The sequence below is a fragment of the Heterocephalus glaber genome, unplaced genomic scaffold, assembly GCF_053883595.1.
Source record: "Heterocephalus glaber isolate CG9 unplaced genomic scaffold, H.glaber_assembly_v1.0 deba00001497, whole genome shotgun sequence".
Taxonomy (NCBI): Eukaryota; Metazoa; Chordata; class Mammalia; order Rodentia; family Bathyergidae; genus Heterocephalus; species Heterocephalus glaber.
The window spans coordinates 15,900,282-15,923,200 of NW_028258320.1; the positions used below are offsets into that span (position 1 = coordinate 15,900,282).

Here is a 22,919-nt window from a genome sequence, read left to right on the forward strand (position 1 = left end):
AGAATTACTAGTCTAGGCCAGGCTTGGAGATGCATGCCCGTAATCCCAGTACTAGGGAGGCTGAGGCAGGATTGCCATGAGTTCAAGGTCAGAGCTGAACTATATAGGAGACCCTGTTTCAAAAAGAAACAAACAAACAAACTAGTCTAGCCAGGTGTGGTGGCATACATCTGTGATTCTAACACTTGGGAGGTTAAGGCAAGAGGATTTGAGGCCAGCCTGGACTACCTAGTGAGCTTTGTCTGAAAAATTAAGTTTAGCTCCTAAAGTGGTATGAATCTGATGAATTACAGTTGCCAGTGCTATTTCCTGCCTGCTGCCTGTGCCCTCATCTTTGCCAGCCAGTCTGCAAATGTGTGCAGAGTAAGGTAGTGGAAGACTAGGTGCAAATCCGGCTCCAGGGTTAGAAAAACCACACAGCATCATCCGGCAGTGGGGCAGGAGACTTGTCTTCATGAAATCCTGGTGCAGTATTTCCTCTTAGAACCTCTCTGACCAGGTTAACTGATCTGCAGACTAATTGCACTAGGAAACAAAATGTATCAAACTTACTAACTACAGGAAGTTGGACAGGTTTCAGGATAAAGCAAAGTGAGAGCAAGAGAATTCCTGGCTCCAGTGCTGACTCTGCCTTCCACGTGGTCAAATCACTTAGCTTTTTTGGATCTAAGTCACTCTAGATGATCTCCTTGATTTGTAAACTCTCAGCTTAAAAATTCTAATTCTGGAACAAGATTTGTTTAAAAAATCTTCTCTGAGATAGGGACAAGAGATGAAATGTGGAGCTGAAATCAGGGTAAATTCATCTCTTAATACACTTAATAGCTTCTTTTTGGGGGGGGCGGGTAGCGGGGATCAAACTCGGGACCGTGCGCTTATGAGGCAGGAGGCGGAACCACTGGGCTAAATCCCCAGCCCCAATGGCTTCTTTACAATTAATATTCACTGCAGGTCAGAGTCCAATTATCCAGCAAAAAGCAGCATGAGATCAATCACCTTCTAGCATCTCCCCAGCTCCTTTGGGGTAGTTGAAAAGGGCTTTCCGTGGTGGGGCGAGGTCTGAGACACTGAACCCAGATCCAGAGACGGAACTTCCACTGACCCCCGCAGCTGAGGATGACGACGAAGAGGCAGCCATTCCTCCAGTAGAATTCTGACTTCCCTACAGAGAAGGAAAAAAACCCAAAAACAAAAAACAGCTGTTGGCAAGTTTATGGAAGTGAGATGGACAGCATTTTGTTCCAGCTGCCATAAGGGCCAGCACAGTTTTGTAAAGAATTAGCTCCCCCTTCTTCTACCCTCTCTAGTCCCACAATCTTTTATTGATGCTTCACATTAAATGTCACTTGGGTGTTTGTCACTTAGGGTTTTGAAGCAAAAATATGCTGAAGAGTAATTTGCCTACGTAGAACACCATTTCCCACCATTATCAAAGTGTTTCTGTCATTTGGGATTGACTGTGTGTGATTTATGAGCTACAAAGGGGTGATATGGAAGTGCCAAAGTGGAAATGTGACTGAGGAAATAAATTGCAAGGATAAAACAATCATGCTGCACAGGACAGTTTGTCTTGGATACATCCTGACCAAGCCACACCAAGAAAGTGACTTATAAAATTTTCCAACTGAGATTCCAGAATAACACTGTGTTCCGTTCCCTAGGAAAAGAAACTGGTTAGGAAATACAAACTGGCACTTGCACCGTTTTTTCACCCAAATGTAATACTACAATCCACCACTTGGTGGCGTCCCAAAACTGGAACAAAATAGCTCAGGAAATTATCTCGGAAGTCAAGGCCCCTTATGAACAAAGCAGCTGTGTTTAATCTTGTATCTTATCAAAGAATCTCAATGTAAATGAGGAAATCTGTACTGAATACATGACTTCTTTAAAAAGTTAAAAATAACTTGCGCAAGCTCAAGAACCTGAGTTCATCCCTGCACCAAAAAAAAAAAAAAGTTAAAAATAACTGTCACAGACACATCAGTTTAAACAAAAGATTCCAAAGCATATATATATGTTTTTTAAAATTTTCTTTTTTCCCCCTCAAAGTGTATACTTTCTTTTTTTTCTTGGTACCAGGGAGGGACCTTGCCCTTGTGAGGCAGGTGGCAGCATCACTGAACTAAATCCTTGGCCACTAAAGTGTATACTTTAAAAAAAAAAAAAATCTAGCACCATACTAATAGAACTATTCTATTCTAATAGTTCTATTTCTGCACTGTCCAGTATGGTAGCCATTAGTCTAATGGGCTATAAATTAGTGTGACTAAAGAACTGGAATTTCAATTTTGTTTAATGTTAATTAAAAATTCAATAGTTACAATGTATTATGCTTGATAATGCAGTTCTAGTATTTAAATTAAAAATGACTGCCAGGGATTTAGCTCAGTGGTGCTGCGCCTGCTTTGCAAGCACAAGGTCCTGGTTCAATACCCACACCAAATATAAATAAATAAATAAATAAAATAAAAATAAAAAATGACTGCAGCCAGCTGTGATGGCATGTGTCCAATAGTCCCAAACTAATCTGGAGGCTGAGGCAGGGGACTTGCCAAGTTTTGAGACCAGCCTGGGCAACACGGAAAGTCCCAGCTTCAAAAATTTTAAAAAAGAAAGAAAGAAAAAAGGAAAGAACAAACAAAAAACTTGGATAATCATTATTTCAATGTTATGTGAATTTTGGCTGAATTAAAAAAAAAAAAAACTTGGGCCGGGGATTTAGCTCAGTGGTTGTGGCACCTGCCTCACAAAAGCAAGGTCCTGAGTTCATTCCCCAGTACCAAAAAAAAACAAAAACAAAAAACAAAAAAACCCTAAAGGGTTTTGAAATGAATTTTCTAGCCGGGTTTAGTGGTGCATGCTTGTAATCCCAGTACTTGGGAGGCTGAGGCAGGAGGACTACATGAGTTGGAGGCCAGGTTGAACTACAGACTGAGGCTCTGTCTGAAAAAAAAAAAGATTTTCTTCTGTAATGGTCAGAGAATTTGAATATTTTTCATTAACGTTCTGTTGTCAGTTGTAAAATGAACTTATTTGCCGCATAAAGTTGAGGGCAGGGGAATAGCTCTACACGGTGGAGCGGATGCTTAGCATTCTTAAGACCTTGGGTCAAATCTCTAGCACACACACACAAAAAAAGAGTTGAAACTACTTTTTTTTTCTTGAAACTTACTTTTTTAAAGATAGAAATCAGTGAAGGAATGCTATGCAGATATATATGCTCTATATACAGAACAGTTAGTTTCCTAGTAAGGAAAATGATGTACTATGTCTGACATGCTGGCTGTTGTTTGTTTAATTTTATGATGATGATTTAAGGCTATCAGAGATGCTGAGCTTGGTTTCTGGTTTCATTATACGTTCATCAGTAATACTGATTAATACTGAAGTGGGGTATGGAACTAGAAGGCTACTGCTATAATTGGACTGTCAGTCTATTAAAATGCAAATTGATTAACAAGTTTCATTTTGCTATTATGCTACTTTTCCTTTCTTCTCTGGGCCCTGGTAACTTTCTAAATTGTATTCATATCCATAGAGGCAACAATTTTTCAAGTTAGATTTGTATCCAATCCTTTGGACCCTATCAGTCAAAATATAGTTCAGTAAGTTTGTAAATTTAGCAGTAATGGACCAGGTCCAAATCTTAAATGGATTTCTGGTGAGATTCAAATATTACAGGCAACTTGGCCACCTTCTGAAGTGCAGCTCAGTCTTTATTTTCTACCAGTTCAGAGTAGAACCCACTTTGAACTGTTTATATACAGTATCTCACCTAAGATTTAAAACTCTAATCTTTTCCCTCCACCCTCTACTCAGCAGCAAACACTTTATATTTGGAAATCAGCTGCTCAGCAGAGCACCGAAGCACCTCTCAGAGTGGGGAGAGTGTCAAAAGCCAGCCCACAGTTGGACTACTAAATGGAATATAATCAAATCAAATGCCTTTCATCCTATTCTCTTTCTAACTCTCAAAACTACTATAGTATCGCTCCATATACAAAATAGTCAGCAGAGCTTAAAAATAGAAACCAGAATTAGTACAAGGCTAACTTTAAATACGCAGTGCCTGCTGAGGTGGAAAGATACACCAAAGCAATTTGTAGCTCTAAAGATTTGGGTTAAGTATTTATTTACTTACTTATTTTTCCTTTTGGTCCAGAGGACTGACCCCAAGGCCTTGCACATGCTAAGCATGAGCCCTATCAGTGGGTTGTTTTGCACACTATTACCAAATGGTACATGCGAATTTAACCTTGGACTGTAACTGCTCTCTGACGCAGGCATTAACTGATGGCCTGAACCACTTAAGTACATGTTTCAGAATGAATTAAATATTACCATGGATTCCTTAAAGGTCATCCAACTTCCTCCTCGTATAGATGACAAAACTAAGGGAAAGAGCTGGGCGTGGTGGTGGCGTGCCTTGTAATCCCAGCATTCAGGAGGCTGAGGCAGGAGGAACCGAGAGTTCAAGGCCAGCCTGAACTACATAGCAAGACTGTGTCTCAAAAAACCAAAACAAACAAACAACCCCCATCCCAAAGAAAAAAACCCTGAGGCATCAAGACAATTTTAGCTTATCTGCTGTGATTGTTGTTTTGAGACAAGAGTTTCACAATGTAGTTCAGGCTGGCCTGAAACTTGCAGCGATCCTCCTGCCTCAGGCTCAGGAGTGTTGGAACTGAGGCAACTCAGCATAGTGGTTAAGAACTGACTGAAGCCTCTCTGCTTGGGTTCGTGTCTTGGTTTTGCTATTCTACTATGACTCTGGACAAATCACTTAAACTTTCTATTTCTGTTGTCTCACTTGTGAAATGGGGTCAGTAAATAGTGACTATGTTACAGAGGTGTTATGAAGCTAAAATGAATACATGTAAAGCAACTGGAAAAGTTTCAAGTTTAGCAAACACAAGATTCTTTTATTCCCCCCAATATAGATCCCAGGTTTTTTTTCCTTTTTGGTACTGAGGGATTAAACCCAGAGCCTCACACTGAATTACATTCCCAGCCCTTTTTATTTCTTATTTTGAGACAGGGTTTAAATTGCCCAGGCTGAACTCAAACTTGCCATTCTCCTGTCTCCTGAGTGTCTGGGATTACAGGTATGCACAACTGTACCTGATGTTCATACTTATGTCCCAACACACTTGCTCATGGGAAAAGTTTTAATTCTCTCCATCTGATGTAGGCACAGCAAACTCCTAAAGGGGAAAGGGTCTGCTCGGGATTCACCTCTATTGTGCCCTTCACAACCTACCACTTGAACTACAGTCCAGCCGGGACACTTTCATTTCAAGGTTCATATTTGGAAGAATCCTGTCATCTTAGGAAGGGGAAAGGGATTCTTTCTATCCTCGAGGCCTAGTACAGAAGCAGTATCACAGCATTTCCAGGATGAATGATTTGTAAATAACAGGACAAAGGCTGGCATCTCGCATAGGTTAAGTGGGGGTTGGAGAAACGATGTCACCAAAGTTGGCTCATTGTTTTTTCTTTCTCATTGTGTAGATTTCTTTACACAAATCTATCTTCCACTAGACTCCCAGGCCCTCAGGAGGTATTCAGGCTATATAGGCCTGGCAATACAGGCCTATTTTTTTTTCTTTTTCTTAAAAACGATCCTTCCCTGAAGCCGGGTGTCGTGCCGCTTGCCTGTCATCCTAGTAGATGGGAGGCTGAGGCAGGATGGCCGCAAGTTGGAGGCCAGCCTGACTGTATAGTGAGACCCTGCCTCAAAAATAAAAAAGGGTTGGGGCCGGGGATTTAACTCAGTGGTTTTGCTGCCTGCCGCGCAAGCGCAAGGATCTGAGTTTGATCCCTGGTACAATAAATAAATAAATAAATAAATAAATAAAACGGGGCTAAAAAAAAATCTTTTCCCTGAAAAAGCGCTCGTTAAAAATATAGGATGAAGGAAGTTCCTATCCCAGTACAAAGGCAAATTATGATAAGCAATTGTTAAATTCCACCATTAATAAATCATTCCACTGTTTTACTTAATCAGCTGTATTACAATCCAAATCAAATAGATCCTGCCGCTCTACCTGGGCAGAGTGGACAGACAGGAGCAGAGCGGAGAAGAGTCCACATCAACTACCAAACTAACACCAAGCCACGATTCCCCTGCAGCTCAGGCCCAAGAAGGGGACGGCAGGAAGCCGCCCCACTGCGCAGGCGCCGCCCATCGGCCCGCATGCGCACTAGTCCAGCGCGGCCTGAGGAAATTTCCTTTTACACGCCCGCGGCGGCAGCCTCCTGTGTCTCCTCCTACCTGCTCCATTTTCCTAGACCCTGCAGGTAGGATCCCAGGGGTCGAGTCCCTTTTCACCAAGCTCTTAAAAATCCTTCAAACCTCAAGCCACTTACCTCAGCGGCTTTGGCCCTTTCCCTCACAGCCCCACCCCCAGAGCCAGTCTGAGCAGTCGCGCTCACAACGAAGACAGCGGCGTGCTCCCGCTAGAGGAAGGCCTCCACTGCGTGCGCGCTCCCGTAGAGTGGTGGGCGTGGCCGGGCGGAGAGGCGTGGTAGAACAAGCTCCTGGAGTACGCTTTCGTGTTTCTTCTTTCCGCGTTCAGCCTTAGTTTTCTTTTCTGTCTTTTTTTTTTTTGGTACTGAGGATCGAACTCGGGTCCTTGTGCCTGGGAGGCAGGTGGCGGAACCACTGAGCTAAATCCCCGGCCCTGCCTTAGTTTTCTTGGAGCAGTTGGCCTCCTCCTTTTCTTGTTTCTGTTTATGATTTAGAGTTTAAGCCTCTCTCGCGATATTGCGAAGAATACTGTTTTTCTCTTCAAATCTTCTTGAAACAGGGTTAGATTAACGATTCCCTTCTGAGCAGTCTCGGTCTAGGGCCGAGCAGGAAAGGTAGATGACTTAAAATAGCCTCTTCCTCTAGAACTTCTGGTCTGAAAACTCAGCATTAAAGGCTAGTTTTATGGGGAGCTTTCTTGGGAGAGAGGGAAGGGTTTGGGGAATAGAGGAGTAGCTTGTAATGTCATTAGACTTGCTAATTATGTCCTATCTTGTTATTTCTCAAAACAGGAAACCTCTCTGATTCTGTAAGCAGAAAAACTACCAATTAAAGAGACTTGCTGAGGGTTGGGCTGAGCATTAGTGTGTTTAGTAAGAGTTGATCTGTTTTCTTTGGAACCCTTAAGTATTTGGGGCTTCAAGACTATCCAAGTCTTTGTGGTATGATAAATATGGTGAATATTTAAATTAAAAGTAAAAACGTTTATTACTATAAAAGGCATCCCATCAATCCCTCTCAAAATCTTCCCCTTCGAGCACACTTACCTAAAGCAGTTCTGGAAGTCCTCTTCGGTGTCTTTTTGTGGGTATCTCAATATCCTGAAAAGATTCAAAACATTTACAGCAGTTTCTGTGAAATAAAAACGTTCCTAGCCAGGCGTGGTGGTGCACACCTGCAATCCCAGCACTTGGGAGGCTGAGACAGGAGGATTGCAGGTGAATTCGAGGCCAGCCTGGGCTACATAATGAGTTCAAGATCAGCCTGAACTACATGGGGTTAGACTCTGTCAAAACAAATACAAAAACATACAATCCCATACAGTATGAGATAAGTGTTTGAAGCAAGGGTGAGTTTTTTTGGTTTTTTTGGTACTGGGGATCAAACTTGGTATCTTGTGCTTGCAAAGCAGGTGATGGAACCACTGAGCTAAATCCTGGGCCCAAGTGTGAGTTTTTTGAGGAGGATTAATGGCAATGTGTCTTTTAGTGTAAAAAAATTTTTATGTAAACAGTCACAGTACTTTTGGATCACACCTTATTTGTGTGGTAGGAACAATGCTAGAACTTAACCATAGGTTGCCCATAAGGAATCTTTGTTTCCTATAGTATTATCCTTACAGTATTATTTTGTGGTGCTAGAGGTGGAGATCATGTCCTTGCCCAGACTTTACCACTGAACTGCATCCCTAGCCCCTCCTAAATTACTGATTTACTAAATAGTGACTGGAAGCTGGTCTTCTTGGGAAGGGATTTATAGTTTGTTGGGCAGTGGCCAATAGAATTGGACTCCTCCCCTCTGTAGTGTGTTGGTCTGAAAACCACTTTCGTTAAAGTTGTATTTCAACTGTATTTTGACAAGCAACTGGATCTGGTTGTCAGGCATGTACTTCTAGCACCTGTAAAAGTACTTAGGCTTCTCCTTCCCATCTCATAGATATGTGTATTAGGTATCCTTCATTGCCTTAATGATCATACCGAAAATGCTTAGATGAACATAGAAGATTGCAGTTTGTTCCTTTTAAGTTAAACTAATAAAGATACCTCCATTTTCTCTTTCACAGTCATGGACAGGTTGTAGATAAAAGCCTTTTAATCACTTTCTCTAGGTTGAGAGTTTAAACTTTATTTCACTGTCCAGAGAGCCAGGATGCAATGGTGTGGTGGGAAACTGATGTCCAGCTATGTCTTTTTGGGTCCATATAATGATCCCATGTATAGGGTTTTTATTTCTGATTAAACATGGGTGAGATGCTAATTTATTTTTTGGGACTTCACTAGAATATTACTAGGAGAAAGTGAAATGGAAGTTCTGCGCCCACAGATTATAACAATTGATGGAAGGAATTACAGGAAGAATCCTATCCAAGAAAAGATTTACCAACATGAGGAAGATGAGGAGGATTTCTATCAAGGTAATCCTGGTGCTCTTTGGTCAGATTAGAAGTAAAATGTCCTTTTTATTGTGGGGACAATTGTTTGTTTGTTTCACTGTATTTCTAGAAGTGCTAGCACTGAAATTAATGTTTCAGGGGATGAAATGGATGGTTCTCATAGTGTAGATGTTCAAAGGTAATGACGCGCTAGAGTCTGAGACATTCTCGGTTGCAGTTTGTAAATCATGTTTTATCTTTGTATAAAAATTTAAATGGCTGGGTGTGGTGACACATGCCTGTAATCCCAGCATTCAGGAGTCTGAGGCAGGAGGATCACCACCAGTTCAAGGCCAGCCTGGACTACACAGTGAGACTCTGTCTCAAAAAACCAAAAAAATTAAAAAACACCCCCCCCCCAAAAAAAAAACCCTTAAATGTGACAAAGGGTTTATTTTGTTTTGGTTTTTTTGTGGTTCTTGTTTATTTGCTGTACTGGGGATTGAACCAAGGCCTTTGCATGAACTATATCCCCAGACCTTTTTAATTTTAATTTTGAGATGGGGTTTCCCTAAATTGAGGCATGCACCACCACACCTGGCTACAAGGGGTAATTTTAATGTATATATTACAAATAAAAGGACATGTATAAAGGATTTAGATCATTGACCAGTAATGTTGGCTGTTGTTAACTGTATTATTTTACTTCTTTGCGTAGATGAGAATTCCAAAAATACAACTAACTTTATTATAATATATGGTCATTTTAAGAAATAAACCAAACAGTTGAGCCGGGTTATAAATATTGTCAGGGTGGTTACTTTGGGCTTGGGTGTAGTGCATAAGCAGGGCGTGCTCTCTGTGGTGCGTAGAACTTTAAAGCTGAGCCAGGCTGACACCTAGGGGAAGGCCGTGTCCATGGGGCAGCGGCACATTTCTCAGGCGCTGTGGTTTCTGTGCAGACTCCATGGAGGGTGCTGATGAGCCCTGTGATGCCTACGAGGTGGAGCAGACCGCGCAGGGGTTCAGAGCGACTGTGAGCGCCCCCAGCGTGCTCTACAAGTGAGTGTGTGGGTCCCTGGCAGCAGCATGGGCAGGGCTCCCAGGACACTCCAAGGGAGGTGGACTGTATCCTCCACACTTATTGCAATGCCTGATTACTCATGATAAAATGTTTTATGTCCCAAAACATCAAAGGACTGTTACAGGTTAATGTCATCATTCCACCTGTGCTGCTGAGTCCTGCTGATGCAGTCCCTTCAATATCCTTTGACCTGTCGCTTAAATCTGTCCTCACTGCCACCCTTCTGCCTTTTTTTTCCATTAAAGTGGCCACTCACTGGTCTTTCCACATTGCTTCTTGCTCTACCCAGTCAGTTCGTCATGTGGAGGGTGCAGTGGTTTACTTGTTTTTTATTTTTGTTACTGGGGATCGAACTCGGGTCCTTGCGCTTGCGGAACCACTAAGCTAAATCCCTGGCCCAGCAATGGTTTTTTAAAAGGCAAAGTTGGTTGTTTTGCCACCTTTGCTTAAACTGCATCTGGACCTGCTAGTGAAGATGGGTGCTAGTCTGTTAGCACAGTGAGCATGACTTCGTGGGCCCTGCATTTTTTGGTCTTAACTCACACCACTCTTTCTCTTACCCACCTGGTTTTCTTAGTTCCTTAAATAGCCTATGTTCCTTCCCACTGTAGAGCTTTTGCATGTGCTGTTCCTTTGCCTTTGTATGGAACAGGGGAAGGGGACGTTACCAGAACCTCTGCAGTAAGTCCTAGTCTCCTGTGAGCCACAGCAGCACACGGCGAATGACAGGAAAGGTAGACAAATGAGACTGAGAAGAAGCTGAGCTTTGGGTCTGATCAGTGCTGCTCTGTGCAGCAAAGACAAAAGCCCTCCTAGTTTGCAGCACCTTTTATTCAGTACATGGGGAAACAAAAGTAACAAGTGAAAATGTAGAGTTCAGTACTTCACATTGGGATAAACAAGGTGTAACAAAAGGCTGGGGGGCCGTGGAAATCTAAGAACAATGAGGAATTATGCAGATGAAGATTTGGTTCCTCCCTGGCATCTCCCGCAGGTGTGGTCTTGTCCTGGAGATTACAGCATCTGGGGATCACTGAGGTCTCAGTTGTTACCAGAGGCCAAAATGCAATTATGTCTGGAATGTCCTAGCTGGGCTGCAGGCGGGAGAACTAGGCCTACTCAAATGATTTTTCCCTAGAATTATGTAGCATTGCTCCCAACATGCCTTAGAATCTTTTCTCTTTTTCAACTATTTATCTCCTTCCCTAGGGGAGCTGGCTCTGCTCCAGTCATCCCTGCCAGCCGGTGCCCTACTGTTTGTTTTCATAGCACCTGTCTTGGTCACTTTCTCATTGCTGAGACACAGTATCATCGCCCACAACGTAAGGGAGAAGAGGTTTATTTTGGCTCGTGGTTGCAATCCATGTTTGGCTGGCTCCAAGGCAGAAAACAGCATGGCAGAGGGGCAGCAGAGGAAAAGCTGCTCAAGTCATGGTGGCCAGGAAGCAGAGAGAGAAAGTTGGAGCTGGGGAGGGAAATACACCCTCCAGGCAGCCCTAGTGACCTGCCTCCATCCAGGCCCCGCCTCCTAATAGTGCAGCAGCCTAGTCACCTTCCAAAAAATCCACCTCTGACTGTACGAGGCTCTTGAGGGACATCTAGATAAAAACCACAGCAGCACCTCTGCTGTTCCTTTGTAGCATTTATCATAGTCCTTGTTTGTTTTTATTTGTGTGGTATTTTATTGGTGTCTTCTCCACTAGGTAGGAAGATTTTTGAAGGCAGAAGTGTGTCTGTTCCATTCCCCACCCCTCTTTTTTTTTTTTTTTTTTTTTGGTACCAGGGATTGAACTTGGGTCCTTATGCTTGTGAGGCAGGTGGCAGAACCACTGAGCTAAATCCCCGGCCCCTATATGTTGCTGGGAAGCTTTGTGATCAGTTCAGTCTGTGCTTGCTTGTGCATGTCTATCCACATTCTGTCCGGTGTTGACCATGACAGAATAGTCAGTTTATGTGGCTGATATGATTTATAGCTAGATGTCCCCACGAAGCGTTGGGGATCATAGGTGGGGCTTTTGGGAGATGATTGGTTTATGGGAGTAAAGGTGCTGTTAGGAGATGGGGCCTGATTGGAAGAGGCAGCTCTCTGGGTGAGTGGCCTGGAACGGTGTCCCTCCTTCCCTGGCTCCCCCTTCACTCTCTGCTTTCTGGATGCCATGATGTGCCAAGGCCCTCCGCCTTCCACTGTGCCCACAACCGTGCAAGTTCTAAACTTCTAAAATATGAACCAAAATAAACCTTTCTTCCTTTAAGTTGCTTTGGGCATTGTGGCTTAGCAACAAAGAAAGTGACTAAGAGAGTGGCTGACTGGCTTTTTTGGGGCTTATATTTCTAAAAATCAGCTGGTCCTTAAAGTCCACAAATTATATTATTGTGTCTCTGTGTTACACAGGATGCATTAGGTCCATTTTGGGAGGGAAATCTACAAATATGAAATCATACACATCTAAGTTCCACCAGTCAAATAGTTTTGTTTTCATTAACCTTGAGAATGTTCTGAAGTACATTTAAGGATGAAATTTCTCCAGGAATGTGAACAAATGGGAAACTAGAATTAACCTGATGGCATACTTTCCTCTCAGACCCTGGTGACATTTTCCCCTAAGAAACATGGTTTTAGAAAGTCATGACCCAGTTTCTTTAAAAAACAAAACAAAACAATGTAATATGTCTTAATTTATATATGGACTACTAATGTGTAAAAATTTCCTTAGATGTCTGATTCTAACTTGATGATATTTCAAATTCTGTATGTACTAAATACTCGTTATGCACTAGATGACTTGGATGTTAGATTAGATATTGGCTCTGCTGAATTCTAATTAGTAGACAATATTTACTAGGAAGATTTCTTCTGAATCATTTCTGTAGGCTTATTTGGGTCAAGGAAGAAATTGTCCCAACAAACTCATTTATAATCAAAGCCTAGTGTTGACAACACCTGTCCATGGAACATATCTAATGCTCTGGGTCCTGGCCTCAGATTACATTAAGATCACCTGTGGGTTTAAAAAAAAAAAAAATCCAAAGTCTGTGTGCACCCCCGACCAATGAAATCAAAATCTCTTGAGAGCAGGACCTGGGCATCATTAATTTTTGAGGCCCTTTGTGTGACTCCATTGTGCAAGATAGAAAAAGACTTGATTGGTAGGAATTTCCATACATATTTAACCAAGGAATTTCCTTTTTTTTTTTTTTTTTTTGGTACAGGGGATCCAACTCAGGATCTTGCACTTGTGCGACAGGCGCGGTGCCACTGAGATAAATCCCTGGCCCGGAATTCCTCTTTCACTGCTTGCCTGTATTAGTGTAGTGAATATTTTAGACTTTCCATGTAAATGTCTTTTGAGGCTGGCTATACTTTTACCTGAGACTCACCAAGGATAGCATGGAGTAAATGACGCTTTGTGCCAGTCCCTGGGAAGCTCTTTCATATGTGATCACATTTACTCCTTGCAAGAATTTTGTGATAATGTAGGGGTTATTCTTGCCTCCATCATTATCATCATCATCATCATCATTATCATCATCATCATCATCCTGGTGCTAGAGATTGAACCCAGATCTTGTGCATTCTAAGCACAAGTGAGGAAATAGAGTGGCTAGATGACTTGCCTAAGGTTTGTTTGATTCTAAGGCCTGTTGGGCCTCAGTTGCTTTGCTTTCTAAGGTGCTGAGGCCTAGATTATGACTAACACTTTGAGCTAACTGCTTTTTGTGATAGGCTTGTCCACTAGCTGCCTACCAGCAATCAGGAGCCTGATTAAAAGCACTCCTAACTGATAAGGCCTGGGAGGCAAAGGCCTGACAGACTGGTGCTGAATACTCTCTAGCCCACCACAGAAGAAAACCATGTGGAAATTGTGGAGTTCCAATACTGTCCTAAACATATTTTTTAAAATTTTTGTTTTTTTGAAACTGGGTCTCATTCTGTAGTTCAGGCTGGCCTTGAACTTACTGTGTAATCCCAGGCTGGCCTTGAACTTGAGAGGATCTTCCTACCCCAGCCCCAAGTGTGGGGATTGCAGGTGTGTGCCACCATAGCCAGCTCTGTTTTGTTTTTTGTGGTGCAGGGGATTGAATCCAGGGCCTTGTAGATGCTGGAAAGTACTTTACTGTTGAGCTATATTCCCAGCCTAAAATCTAACTTTTTAAAAAACTGGCTTATTGCAGTAGATCTTAATGGAAATAGTTAGGCTTGATTGTCCTGTGTGAAAACAAGTGAATAAGGGCTGTATAGCTCAGTGATGGAGTGCATGCTTGGCATATGTAAGGCCCCAGGTTCAATTCCCAGCACCCCCCATCCCATAAAAGAATAGTTTTAGACATAATCATCCATGGTAATGGGTGTGTAATTGGAATCATAGAAGTTGAAATAATGTTGATGACAGAGTTCTTAACGTTATATTCCTTTGATGGTCTCTTAGTGCTTCATACACTTGTTCACTTTGACACTTTGACATGTGTAATTACTGTGGGTTCCAGAACATGACTGGAGTGTCACAATTATGATTACTAGGAGGCCCAGGCAGTTGAGCTACATGAATTAATAACTGGAGTGGGGTAGATGTACGATAGCAGGAGGGATTGTGATGAGCTCATGTCTCATCCTCAGGTACTAGAGGGTTGGCTCCAGCCTGTCATTACCATGAGTCAAATCTTCTAGTTTTTCTCAAGAACCTGCACATATATATATATTTTAGGTGAAATCTCCCCCCGCCCCCGGCCTAAAAAAAGTCTGTGTCCAGAATTCACCTTGAGGGTTTACTCTCTTTGCTTTTGAATCTATCCTGAATGACATGCTCTTCGCTCTGCTAACCTGTTTACCCTTAATCAAGGATCTTTCTCTAACTTGTTTACCCTAATCAAGGATCTTTCTCTTAGGATAAACTCATAATATAGTTAATTTCTCCTCTAGAATGTACCAGGTTCTCCTGCCTCAAACTGTGGCCCCATCGATTCATAGAAATGCTCTTTGAGAGTGTGCCAGATGTCTTTTCACTGCATACAGACCTAGATTTTTTTTTTCAGTATCAGGGATCGAACTCGGGACCTTGCACTTTCGAGGCAGGTGGCGGCACACTGAGCTAAATCCCCAGCTCCCAGACCTAGATTTTGAATCTGAGTTTGAGAAGCAAACAGGACTTGGGTCTGGTCAGTCTATGTACATATTGAATTAGTAATAAGGAGTCATTTTGCCAGTGAGTGTAATACAGAGTGTTTTATAAAGCTAGATAGTTTTGATTTTCTCTACTAATAGTGAACTTCTACTGAAGCAGTTTTCTGTAAGGGAGGATCTCTGACTACAATGAAGTTAAACATGGTGAGAGTCTTTGTTCTGAAATATTTTTAATCGCCTGTTAATTTTTCTTCATATTTGTAGGCATATAGTTGGAAAGAGAGGGGATACTAAGAAGAAAATAGAAATGGAGACCAAAACTTCTATTACCATTCCTAAACCTGGACTAGACGGAGAAATTGGTGAGACTCAGTCTGTATAAGTTATGTTTGCATGCGAATGGAGCAGGGTAACTCAGCTGAATCATTTAATGACTTTATTCTCTAAAACTCAGTAGCTGTTGGCCTTTTTTTCTCTTTTTCAGTACAGAGGATTGAACCCAGGGCCTTTGCACTGAGGTACATCCTCAGCCATTTTTATTTTTTATTTTGAGATAGAGTATCAGTAAGTCACTAAGTTGCCAGGCTGGGCTTGCACTCAGAATCTTCCTGCCTCAGGCTCCCAGAGTGCTGTCAGTCTCCCAAATGAGCATAGATGTGCACAACCTGTTCTGATTTTGTACCTGGGCCTTGATTTTGACTTGACCATGTGCTATTAGTAGGGTGAAACTTCCAGATTTCCTTGTGCGTTAGATTTCTTTTTTGCTTTGGTATCTTCAAAGGCTGTTTGCTTATTGTTGTAAGGTAGAACCAGAAAAAGTGATTTAGATCAGGGAATATGAAACAATGTTCAGCCCCTTTGGTATGTGTTCTCTTAAGATTTTTACTCTTGCTGTGTTAGACCAGCAAGAAGATGCTAAGATATTGTAAGACTACCTAAGATAAAGTGATATAATTGCATAATGATAATAACAGAATCTGATTCAAATAACTGCTCAGAGAAGGAAGAACACTTTGGTGGTATAAATCAAGCCACAGGGTGTCTGTAACCAGGTTTCACTGTGAACCAGAGACACAGACTTTAGTGTCGAAATGAGTCAGGGGCACTGTGGGGACAAAATTGTAAAATGCATTCTAAAATGATAGGACTTCTTCAAAGAAGCAGCTTCCAGTGATTTCTTTTCTTCCCCTCCTCCTCCTACTCTTCCTCTCCCTGCCCTCCTCTTTTCTCTTCTTTTTTTTTTTTTTGAGATGGGGTCTCAAACTTCTGGGCTCAAGTGTTCCTTCTGCTTCAGCCTTCTGAGTAGCTGGGCACGTGTCAGGCATGGATCAACATGCCCATCCACCAAGAATCCACTCTCCATCAATATCCCTACATTTTGGCAGAAAGAATTACAAGTACTTTTTTTTTTTTTAATGGATGAGAGATTTACTTGGCTCCTGTACAAGTACTCTTTTTATTGTGTGCTTATATGCATAGTCACCTTTCTAGGTAAGTAGCCATGGACTTTAGAACAGTGCTGTCCCAAAGAACTGTCTGTGATGCCCAGAATGTCCCATACTGCACTGGCAGCCACATATAGCTATGACCCTTGAAACATGGCCAGTGTGACTGAGAAGCTGAAGTTTCAGTTTTATTTAATTTTACTTCATTTAACTTGCTGCATGTGGGTCCCACATTGGAGAGTGCAGTGCTAGAGTTTCCCTAGCCCTTTGGGAAGTTGAGCAAACTCTCACAGAGGAACGTTTAGCATCACTTTAGAAGGATTTTTAGTAAAATCAATATTTGGTTCATTAGACTTATAAGTGCTAATCTTGAGTTTTTCCTTAAGCTTTAAAATGTAAGTTACCAATCATGTGTGGTGGCACACGCTTGTAGTCCCAGAACTCTGGGAGGCTCATTAGGAAAAAGGAAAACAGAAGTATGGGCTCAACAGGACAGGTTTATTTCAGAACAAACCAGAGAGAGACCGCTGTGGCACTAGAGACCAGACCAGCTAACTCTCTTTATCCAGTTTCCAGTTGATGGGCACTTGGGCTGTTTCCAAGCTTTAGCTATTACAAACTGTGCCGCTGTAAACATGGGTGCACATATTGCTTTTTTATTTCTTTTTTGGTACCCGGGATCGAACTCAGGTCCTTGCGCTTGTGCAGCAGGTGGCGAAACCACTGAGCTAAATCCCCGGCCCTGTGGTATGATTCTTTTAATTCTTTTGGGAAGATACTCAGCAGGGGAATAGCTGGGTCAAATGGGACCTCTAGCCCTAGTTCTTTGAGGTATCTCCATACTGATTTCCAGTGGTTGCACCAGTCTGCACTCCCACCAACAATGGAGAAGGGTTCCTTTCTCCCCACATCCCTGCCAGCATTTGTTATTGGTTGATTTCTTGATAGCAGCCATTCTTACTGGGGTGAGGTACAATCTCTGTTGTTTTCATCTGCATCTCTTGAATGATCAGAGATGTTGAACAGTTTTTCATATATTTATTTGTTGCTTTTACTTCTTTGTCTGAGAAATGTCTGTTCATTTCAGATGGCCATTTTTGAATTGGGTCTTTGAATTTGAGGGGTCTGATTTTTTTCAGTACTTTATATATTATAGGTAGTAGATCTTTGTCTGAGGTACAGGTGCTAAAATTTTTTCCCCAGATTGTAGGTTGTCTCTTAGCTCTGTTGGTGATTTCTCTTGCAGTGCAGAAGCTTTTTAATAAGATGAGATCCCAGTTGTTGATTCTTTGTGCTAGCTTCTGTGATACTGAGGATTTGTTCATAAAGTCTTTTCCTATGCCAATGTCTTCAAGAGTTCTACCTAATTTATCTTCCAGAAAGTTTAGTGTTTCTGTCTTAATATTTAGATCTTTAATCCACTTTGATCTTACTTTAGTGCATGGTGATAGGTATGGGTCTAGTTTTAATCTTTGGCAGGTTGAAATCCAGTTTTTCCAACACCATTTATTAAATAGGCTATCTTTCCTCCAATGAGGGTGGTTGGCTCTTTTGTCAAAGATGAGATGGCTGAGTATGTCTGGAGTTGTTTCTGCATCTTCTAATCTATTCCACTGATCTTTGGGTCTGTTTCTTTGCCAGTACCATGCTGTTTTTATCACAGTGGCTTTGTAGTATAGTTTCCAGTTGGGGATTGTGATATCCCCAGCCACGTCTCTGTTGCCTAGAATTGCTTTTGCTGTTCTGGGTCTCTTCTGGTTCCAAATGAATTTTTGGATTGTTTTCTCTAGTTCTGTGAAGTATATTGTTGGAATTTCAATTGACATTGCATTAAATATATTAGTTTTGGAAGTATGGCCATTTTCACTATATTGGTTCTTCGTACCCAGGAACAAGGGATATCTTTCCATTTTCTTATATCCTCTTCAATCTCCTTTTTCAGAGTGTAGTAGTTTTCAGTGTAGAGGTCTTTTGCTTTCTTTGTTAGTTTGATTCCTAGATATTTCATCTTATTAGATGCTATTTCAGAAGTAATTGTTTCCTCAATTTCTCTCTCAATGAGTCTGCTATTTGCATATAAGAAGGCTATTGTTTTTTGAGCGTTGACCTTGTATCCAGCTACTCTACTGAATCTGTCAGTTAGGTCTAGAAGACTTTTGACTGAGTTTTTTGGGTCTTCTGTGTAAAGTATCATATCATCAGCAAATAATGACAGTTTCACTTCTTCCTTTCCTATCTTTATTCCTTTTATTTCTTTCTCTTTTCTAATTGCTGTGGCTAATGTTTCCAGAACAATATTGAACAGGAGTGGTGATAGTGGACCCAGCTAACTCTCATACAGGCTGTGGGGTCTTCTGTAGGGCCATGGGCATAATGGCGGCAGGGGAGGTGGTGCCTGTGACAGAAAAAGGTCAAAATGGGAATTTTTTTTTCCCCTTTCCCGGGAATCGAACTCAGGGTCTTGTGCTTGCCAGGCAGGTGCAAAATGGGACTTTCAAGGTGGAAAGTTCAGTGAAAAGGACTTGTGGGTGCCTGTCAGGGACAAGGCTTGAGAATGCATAGGGAGTTGCTGTTACTTGTCAAGCGTGGGGCTGAATAATGATGGGAGTTAGGGATTGTAGCTGTGTTCACTAGGCCTTATCAAGCCATGATTATACACTTTTAGTAGGTATACCAGCATAGGAGGGGTAAAGGGTTTAAAGCAGTCTTTGCTCAGACCAGGATGGCGCTGGTAGGGTTCCTTCAAGCCTGAGGCAGGAAGATTGCAAGTTTGAACCCAGGCTGGGCAACTTAGCAAAATTTAGGGAGACTCTGTCTCAAAACAAAAATTAAAAAATGGCTAAGGATACAACTCAGTGTGAAGGCTCTGGGTTCAATCCCAAATATGGGGTTGTGGGGGGACCATAGTTCAGCAGAACTAAGCTGGGCACAGTGGTAATCTCAGCACTTGGGAGGCTGAGGCAGGAGGATCACTGTAAGTTTGAGACCAGCCTGGGTACATAGTGAGTTCAAAGCCAGTCTGAACTACATAGCAAGACCCTGTCTCAAGAACCCCCCGCCAAAAAAAAAGGGTAAGAATTTTGCAGAACTAATTTACTTGAGAAGCAAGAAGATAAACTGGCTTATTGGTCTTCTGGGGAATAAAGTATATGGAAAAATCAAATATATTGTTTAGAAGAAATTGAATGTGATGTGAAATCAAGACTGCAGTTGCATTGGTGTGGGGTTTGCTGCCATTTAGCTTTTTCCTCTTGCTTCTATATCAGAGAAACTAGAGGAGGAGGTAACATAGTAGAATGTAATTGTCCTCTAAAGAAGGACCCAATCTTACTTGTTTTTTTTTTTTTTTTGGTACCAGGGATCGAACTCAGGTCCTTGAGCTTGCAAGGCAGGTGGAGGCACCACTGAGCTAAATACCCAGCCCAGGAATTTTTTTTTTTTTTGGTACTGGGGATCAACTGAGGACCCTACACTTGCAAGGCAGGTGGCGGAACCACTGAGCTAAATCCTCAGCCCTAAACAATGCAGTAAACATGTGTGTTTGATTTATTTCACTTAAGAGTATGGTCTCAGGGCAGGGATTTAGCTCAGTGGTACTGAGCCTGCCTCCTAAGCACAAGGTCCTGAGTTTGATCTCCAGTACTAAAAAAAAAAAAAAAAAAACCACAAAAAGAGTATGGTCTCAAAGTGTATCAGTTTAGGTAAATGTCTCAATCTCAGCCTTCTTTATGGCAGAGTAGTACTCCATTGTATAAAAAAACCCCACATCGGGCCGGGCCGGGGGGTTACCAAGATTTAGGTATTATAAATTGTGGCTGTGGAATTTTTTTTTTTTTTTTTGGTACCAGGGATTGAACTCAGGACCTTGTGCTTGCGAGGCAGGCAGCGGAACCACTGAGCTTAATCCCTGGCCCAACTGTGGAATATTTTTAACCTCATCATATTTGCTCTTTAGTTATTGTTTGATTAACTTTGTTTTTGTTTTTCTGGTTTTTTGTCATAGTATGTGACCCTAGGGGGTGTAGAGGATGAAAAGATTACCCTGAGGCAAGACTTATTTCAGTCTTCAAGGGCTGTTTCTCCACTAAGAGCACCCAGGTGGTAGGGAGAGCCTGGGAAAAGAAAAAGCCACCAAGTCGAGAACTGTCTGGCTTTTATTTAGTAATTTTTTTTGGTACCAGGGATGGAACTCGGGTTCTTGCGCTTGCGAGGCAAGCGGCAGAACCACTGAGCTAAATCCCCGGCCCCTGGCTTTTATTTAGAATCTCAGTGTAAGAGAAGAAAGCAGGAGAAAAAGCAGTCTCCCTGCGGGTGGGAGCTGTCTCAAGGCTGGGCAGTTTTTCTTGGGAAAGGGGAAGGACCTGGCCAGACATAACATGCCTCACTAATCTAAACTTCTTGTTTAACTACTCGATTCTCACACAGCCTGTGTACTTTTTGCCCCACAGTTTAATTGTTTGTGTGTTTTTGCCCCGTATTTTAACCATTTACCCCTCATAGAGCCTATGCTTTTGTCCTACAGTTTAATCATTCAGCTTAATCATTCACTTCTGACCAGGTTCCCTACATTTTTGAGACCGGGTCTTGTTATGTGGTTCAGGCTGGCCTTGAACTCACTGGCCTTCAACTCATGGCAATCCTCCTGCCTCAAGTGCTGGGATTATAGGCATGTTCCACCACGCCCATCTGGCTACAAATTTTTAAAAACACTCATTTTTTAAACTTATTTATTTATTATTATTATCATTATTTTTAAAATTTATTTTAGATCCTTAGAGTGGAACTACTAGATTATATAACGATTCTGTGTTGAAAGTTTTAAGGGTCTGGAAAACATTTCCATAGCAACATGTTAAGCCTTTTTTTTTGTTTGCAGTCATCGCTGGTCAGCATCGAAATGGTGTCATTTCAGCCCGAACTCGGATTGATGTTCTCTTGGACACTTTTAGAAGAAAGCAGCCCTTCACTCACTTCCTTGCTTTTTTCCTCAATGAAGCTGAGGTTCAGGAAGGATTCCTGAAATTCCAGGAGAAGGTCCTAGAGAAGTGCTCCAAGGTAAGCTCCAAACAAAGCAAAAAGTCTAAAAAGAGTCAGATATTTAAAAAGCACAAAAATGGTTCATCTTTCAGACAGTAGGAAGATAACAAACCTCTTCTCCCATCCTGAAAGGTAACACCTTCAGATGGCTTCTTGTAGTCCTGAACTGAAAAAGAAATACAGACATATCCACTTCTAAGTTTCTGTATATTAGGTGGGCAGTAAATACTGTATAATACCCTAAAATTCCAAGACACAGAGGCTCGTGATACACTGGTCTTCCATTCTTCCTGGTGGCAGTGTTGATGAGATGTCATCACCCGCGGATGTTCAGTCTCCAGTCAGTCAGGGCCTGTGCGCCTTTGGGCTGTGAATAAGAGATGAATTCAGGAATAGAATCGGCAGATTTATGTAGTAATGAAATCCTGTGATAATTGCAGATAATCCAGATGAGAAAGGAAGTTTTGAAACTTCTTTTGGATATAATTTCAGTTGATTAAAAAGAAATCTTATTCCTTAAAAAAATTTATGAAAGAGGGCTGGGGATTAAGCTCAGTGGCTTTGTTGCCTGCTGCGCAAGCACAAAGACCTGAGTTCAATTCCCAGTACCAAAAAAAAGAAAAAAAATTTATGAAAGCAATATTTATTATAGAAAATGTAGGGCTGGGGATTTAGCTCAGTGGTTTCGCCACCTGCTGCGCAAGTGCAAGGACCCGAGTTCAATCCCTGGTACCAAAAAAAAAAAAAGAAAATGTAGAAGCCAGGCATGGTGGGCACATCTGTAATCCCAGTACTTGGGAGGCTGAGGCAGGAAGATCACTTCAAGTTTGAGGCCAGCCTGGCCTTCATAGTGAGTTTGAGGACAGCCTGAATTGCAATAATGAGACCCTGTCTTAAAAAAAAAAAAGGAAAATGTAGAAAGTACAGACATACAGACACAATAAAAAAGCATCTGGGCTGGGGATGTAGCTCAGCGGTGCTTCGCCTTCCTGGTAAGTGCAAGGTCCTGAGTTTAATTCCTGGAACTGGGGGATGAAAAAGCATCTAATTTTTCTAGTTAGAGTTCAGGTTGTAATTTTTGAAAATCCTTACTTAGTTTACCAATTATCCTCTAAAGAATTAAAAATTAGGACTGGGGATTTAGCTCATTGGTGCCACACCTGCCTCATACTCGAAAGGTCCAGAGTTCAATCCCCGGTACCCCTCCAAAAAATTAAAAATTAAAAAAAATTCTATCTTCAAAGTTATCATATAGTAAAATTGACCTTTTGGTTGTATATTTCTATGAGTTCTAACACACATGTATGCTTCTGTAACTATTATGCACACCTTCAAGGTCACCCTCCCTAACCCTACCCCAGTGGTGGTCACTCACCTCTTATTTTGTCTTCCTGAAAATTTCATATATGTGGAATTATACACTAGCTAACCTTTTGAGACTGGCTTTTTTTTTTGAGACAGTGTCTTACGATGTCGTTCAAGCTGGCCTTGAACTCACTGTGTAGCCCATGCTGGCCTCAAACTCAAGGTGATCCTCCTGCCTCAGCCTCCGGAGTGCTGGGATTATGGGAGTGCACCACCATGCCCAGCGAGACTGGCTTATTTCACTT

The 22,919-nt window shown here is 41.9% G+C and overlaps 2 protein-coding genes across 10 annotated transcripts in view; one reads left to right on the forward strand and one right to left on the reverse strand.

The window, feature by feature from the left end:
- Window positions 1–6,555, reverse strand: part of Anapc16 (anaphase promoting complex subunit 16) — a 29,201-nt gene extending 22,646 nt beyond the window's left edge. For 2 of the 5 annotated variants that reach the window (XM_021259591.2, XM_004846236.3), the window contains exons 1-2: window positions 6,373–6,555; window positions 997–1,162 (exon numbers count right to left, since the gene is read on the reverse strand). In XM_021259591.2, coding sequence (XP_021115250.1) covers window positions 997–1,138 — 142 coding nt within the window. In that variant the 5' untranslated portion in view covers window positions 1,139–1,162; window positions 6,373–6,555. Of the gene's footprint in view, window positions 1–996; window positions 1,163–6,050; window positions 6,162–6,372 lie in introns of those variants that run through there. The other 3 variants (XM_021259592.2, XM_004846238.3, XM_021259593.2) reach the window with 3 other exon arrangements.
- Window positions 6,167–22,919, forward strand: part of Ascc1 (activating signal cointegrator 1 complex subunit 1) — a 106,854-nt gene continuing 90,101 nt past the window's right edge. For 3 of the 5 annotated variants that reach the window (XR_002395598.2, XR_002395599.2, XM_004846239.4), the window contains exons 1-5: window positions 6,167–6,303; window positions 8,533–8,666; window positions 9,587–9,686; window positions 15,092–15,189; window positions 21,149–21,327. Coding sequence is in view for 3 of the 5 variants with exons in the window: in XM_004846239.4 (XP_004846296.2) it covers window positions 6,200–6,303; window positions 8,533–8,666; window positions 9,587–9,686; window positions 15,092–15,189; window positions 21,149–21,327 (615 nt within the window). In the remaining 2 variants the exon portion in view is untranslated. Of the gene's footprint in view, window positions 6,304–6,529; window positions 6,868–8,532; window positions 8,667–9,586; window positions 9,687–15,091; window positions 15,190–21,148; window positions 21,328–22,919 lie in introns of those variants that run through there. The other 2 variants (XM_087184715.1, XM_021259589.2) reach the window with 2 other exon arrangements.